At 52.4% G+C, this 4744-nt stretch overlaps 1 protein-coding gene across 1 annotated transcript; it reads left to right on the top strand.

Annotated features, from left to right (window-relative positions):
* Positions 1 to 68: 68 nt before the first annotated feature.
* PSME3 (proteasome (prosome, macropain) activator subunit 3 (PA28 gamma; Ki)) lies at positions 69 to 4254 on the top strand (the record flags this gene model as incomplete). The annotated part of the gene is made up of 10 exons (XM_008936357.1): positions 69 to 101; positions 407 to 469; positions 951 to 1055; positions 1364 to 1412; positions 2021 to 2133; positions 2658 to 2726; positions 2956 to 3023; positions 3179 to 3233; positions 3446 to 3532; positions 4037 to 4254. Coding segments are annotated over 10 exons (723 nt in total), but the record flags the coding sequence as incomplete, so codon positions are not given.
* Between the last annotated feature and the right edge of the window lie 490 nt (positions 4255 to 4744).

Raw genomic sequence — 4744 nt, 5'->3', positions numbered from 1 at the left:
AGTGCTTGGCTTCTGCTCAGCCTCGCTGTCCAGACTGGCTCTGAAATGTTGGGTTTTCCCTTCTGCAGGTTGACTCGTTCAGGGAGCGGATCACGAGCGAGGTGAGTATCCCGCTGCTGCTGCCCCAGAACGTGGTAGGACAAGGTGGAGGCTTTTGGGCCATATCTTTCTGACAGAATTTATTGTGATTTGAGCCTCTCCTGGAAGCCTGGCAGTGCTCAGAGTGTCAGAGGTTGCACAGCCTCACGGCTCTCCTGGCACCTTCTCACCTTGGCGCAGTGTGAAGGCAGCACGGGTGTTCTCTGCTGTTTCCTGCCTTTGGACAGCTGATTCCCCTCAGGCTCCTGCATGCGAGTGGAAACCTCACAGCGTTGTTTCATGCCTTCATCTGTTCTTTCTCTCACAGGCTGAAGACCTGGTGGCAAATTTTTTCCCAAAGAAGCTGTTAGAACTCGATGGGTTCCTTAAGGTAAGGTGTACGTAGTTCTCTGTGTCTTTTTTCCGTTTGCAGGTGCAAGTTAGAAGGGAAGTGCCAGGTTTCACCCTGTGTTTTCTCCTGTATTTCACCATTTTAGAGACCGAAGCAGTGGCTGGCTGCCTGGTGCACTTAAGTGCTGTTAGCTCTAGAGGGGGTGCTTCCCTCCTCGGTTCTCTTTGTGTGATCAGCACATTTATCTTTCTTCCATACTTTGGGGTCCTTCATAGTGCTGTGGCCTTGCAGGGACTCCAGAACTGCAGACAGCTGATAGCTTTGATCAGTTTGGAGCTGGCATGCTGCTCTTGGGTGGAGGGAGGTCTTGTCCCAGGCTTATTGTTAGACTCTTTTCTTCATTCATCCTTATTTTATAGTCGGGTAAGAGGGAGGTCTGAATTTTTTGTCTTCTTGTTGTGTTTGATGTGACAGAACTTGTTCCTTCATAACTAAATAACAAATCTGCTTTATTTTACAGGAGCCTATCCTGAATATTCATGATCTCACTCAGATCCACTCGGACATGAACCTCCCAGTGCCTGACCCAATTCTTCTCACGAACAGCCACGATGGACTGGACGGGGTAAGGTTACTCTCTTGGCTGTGGTTCCTACTTCTGTTAATTAAAACTGCATGGCTGGCTCTCTGTTGGGATAGGATATTCTTATTTAAGAACAGGCTGTGGCTCTCCTAAAAGCTTTTAGAAATTGGTCTCTCAAGCCCTGGAATTCTGCTGGAGGTAATGCTGTGCTCTGCAGTCCTCCTTGGTTTTTAAAGAGGGATGCTTAGAATCCAGGAGTGTAGCAGAGGCTCTGAATTTTTCCTTACTTCCTTTGCAACGCTGTTGAAGCTTATGACTAGATTGTGAGTAAAACGTTTTGTATATTTTAGCCAAATATGAAAAAGAGGAAGCTGGAAGACCACGAAGAGACCTTTCAGGGTAAGAGTCCCCAAGTCTTGTGTTGCTGCCTGCCCCTTGAACCAGTGCACCGTGCCTTAGGGGTGAGAAGTCGTGAGAACCCCACTTGCCCTGTCCTGGCAGCAGCAGCTGCTCACGCTGGCCTGTCCCTACAACTTTTCAGAGCCTGACCGATGGGCGTTCTGTTGTGGAGGAGTCGGGTTCCAGGTCTTAGAAGCATAGTTAGGACTTCTCTGATAGACTTGCTTGAGCTTGGCCTTCTGGCAGAGGCAGCTGATGCCCCTGTGGCTCTGTGATGACAGCTCTCCATGCCTAGGGGAAGATACCGGGCTCTGGGCTACGCTGAGGCAGCAACGGCTCCTGCACGTGCATCAGGAAAATCACTTGTGCCCAGCCTCAGCAGCCTGGAGCTCTTCAGCTCTCGCCTCTGCTCCATGATTTTTCTTTTCCTTTCTTTGTGGTAACTTGGTCACTTCTCTTGTCCCGGACAAGACTTCCCTGGCCCCACAGGTTAGCTGTAGCCTGGCCCAGTGTCCACCAAAGCCTTCGCGGGAGATAAGACGTTCAGGTGGCCCTTTGGGCTGACCCTGCGTGGTGCTGATCGAGGTGCTTTTGTCCTTTGCTGCCAGGTACCAAAGTGTTTGTGATGCCCAATGGGATGCTGAAGAGCAACCAGCAGCTGGTGGACATCATTGAGAAAGTGAAACCAGAAATCAGGCTGCTTATCGAGAAGTGTAACACGGTGGGTTTGAACCAGCAGAGCCAATGGGATGCTTTTGGTCCTGGAGAGGCAGAGCTGCTCTGGGTGGAAGCTGCAGGCCTCTCTGTGTTCTGTAGATGAGCAGGGGTAGGATTCATACTGCAGTGTCTAAAAGCAATTAGGAGGTAGGTGTAGGGGAGTGATGTTTTCTTGAGCCCTCCGGGAGCTCTGTAGCTCACCTCCTGAAGGAGGAGCATGTCTGTCACACAGGCTCCTCAGGGCTTTTCTTCACCCTCCTTTTGCACAGTCACAGGCATCTGCTGGGAGCTCTGTGGCATGGGTCAGGAGAGCTTCCCATGGGAAGCTGTGCTTGTGCTGGCTTGCGTGGCGTGCCAGCCACAGGGGAAAGGATCTCTTCAGAAGTGTTGAATGAGCATGAAGGATCTGTAGGAGTTTATTGTGAGCTAATGCAAAGGCAGGGTCCTGGGGAGCTTCTGGTGAAACTCTTGAGGGAGATCTCTGTGGAGATACTGCCATTGATCAGTGTTGTGATATCTCCACCGCAGGTCAAAATGTGGGTGCAGCTTCTCATCCCCAGGATAGAAGATGGAAACAACTTTGGTGTCTCTATTCAGGTGAGGCACCTCTGGCTCTATGCCCTGCCGTGGGAGAGAGATGGGCCCCAGGGACGTGGATCTCTTGGCTTCCTCTGAATCTGTCATTTGATAGGGAGTCATGGGTTTGGCTTAGGCTTTCAGGCCCAAACCCGAGCTTATCGTGGCACTGCTGAGACATGTTGCCTCCAGAGCTCTGCAGGCCAGCTGCAGTCTGGTGAAGCTAACGGCTTCCTGCTCTCCCCTGCAGGAGGAAACGGTGGCTGAGCTTCGAACCGTGGAGAGTGAGGCAGCATCCTACCTGGACCAGATTTCTAGGTAGGCATGGAAGAACAGACCTCTTTTTTGGGATCCCCTTGGGCAAAGTGAAGTCCTGGGGGAAGGTCACCCAGCTTTTCTAGGGCAGCTTGGGCCCAAAAAAAAAATATCTTGGTGCTATTTTCTAACCTTTAGTCTCTTCCTTTTTCTACCAGATACTATATCACAAGAGCAAAGTTGGTTTCCAAAATAGCTAAGTACCCTCATGTGGTAAGTAAAGGGAGAAGCGGAGGTTTACACATTTCATGCTGCTGCTTTTTGGGACTCTTTGGGCCACTTCATCACCGTCCTTTCTGGGTTGGGGGGAAGGGAGGGATTGTACGAGGCTGCGGGACGTCGGGGTCCGAGGGGCGCACGCCCGTGGGGGAGGTGGGGCTGCCCGGGGTGGGCAGAGCTGAGGCGCCGGGCGCTGCTCCCCGCAGGAGGACTACCGGCGCACGGTGACCGAGATCGACGAGAAGGAGTACATCAGCCTGCGCCTCATCATCTCCGAGCTGCGGAACCAATACGTAAGTGGGGAACCAGAGCTGCTGCTGCCTGCCGCAGCCGGGGGGGCCCTGCTGATCCTGCTGCTGCTCTCCCCTTCCCCTGGGAGCACACCTAGTCCTGGTGAGAAGCTGTCTCCTCCTGCTCTGCTTTGGCTCTGAGAAGAGCCAATTGTTGCCTCTGCACCATCTCCTGGAGATGCAGGTGTTTCCAACCGAGCGTTCTCAGGAGCCCAGCACAAAATATTCCTTCCTTGTCTGGGAACCTGTGATCCTAAACTCTTCATGCAGTTCAAGCCATTCCTGGGGTCAGTAAAGAAACCTCTTTTTGGGGTTAGATGTGGTGGCTTCTGTAAAGCCTGGCTGGAAGAGGCCCTTGCCTTACCTTAACTAGGTGTGTGATTGCAGCAGAGGTCAAGGGTGGTGCCTGGGTGAGCTGTGCTGCTGCTTTGACCAGTGCTCCCTGCGATAGATGAACACTAGATGGCTTCACTCTTCTTGTCTGAGTCCTGTTCTCCCTTTTTACAGGTCACTTTGCATGACATGATCCTTAAAAACATTGAGAAGATCAAGAGGCCTCGGAGCAGCAATGCTGAGACCCTCTATTAAGTGTCAACGTTTGAACTTGAGAACTGTTCAGTCAACTAAAGACCGTCATTGCCTTGGTTTGTTACGTGACTATCGAGATGGGAAACTGGCTGGAAATAGTATTGCATTCTTAGTTAAACTCTAAAGAAATTCTTGCCTAGTTTTGTGATTGGTTTTGTTCAGGTCTCAGGAGCTCTCCCTCCCTCTAGTAACTGGTAATGAGAAGGCCGTGCTGCTTTGGGGTGCCCCAGAGGCTGCTGCAGAGTGAGAGCACCAGCCAGGCAGGAACATTCCTTCACACTTTTCTTCCTACTCCAGTAGGAACGACACTAGAGACCAAGCCCTTGTCCTGTCCCATCTCCTGCCTGGAGGCTTCACTGGGGTCTCTAGGAATGGGGCAGCCGGTGTTGAGCAGGAGGGTGAACCTGGGTGGTGGGGCAGTGTGGAGGAGCTTGCTGTCCTCACTGCTGGCTGTAGCTGGGCCCCTCTGTCACCTCTTTGCTGACCTATGGCAAAGACAGGAACCTGCCCCTTCTGGGCACCCCTCTCCCTTTCCGGCTCAGCAGCACCTGCCTTCCTGCCTCTGCCGCGGCCGCTCTGGCTGGACCAGCGCAGAGCGTGAGGTGGTGCTTGGAACAAGGGCTGGTG

Source organism: Merops nubicus, unplaced genomic scaffold (genome assembly GCF_000691845.1).
Source record: "Merops nubicus isolate BGI_N331 unplaced genomic scaffold, ASM69184v1 scaffold44012, whole genome shotgun sequence".
NCBI lineage: Eukaryota > Metazoa > Chordata > Aves > Coraciiformes > Meropidae > Merops > Merops nubicus.
Note: the sequence above shows the minus strand (reverse complement) of the source record. Positions and strands in the feature narration are given on the sequence as shown.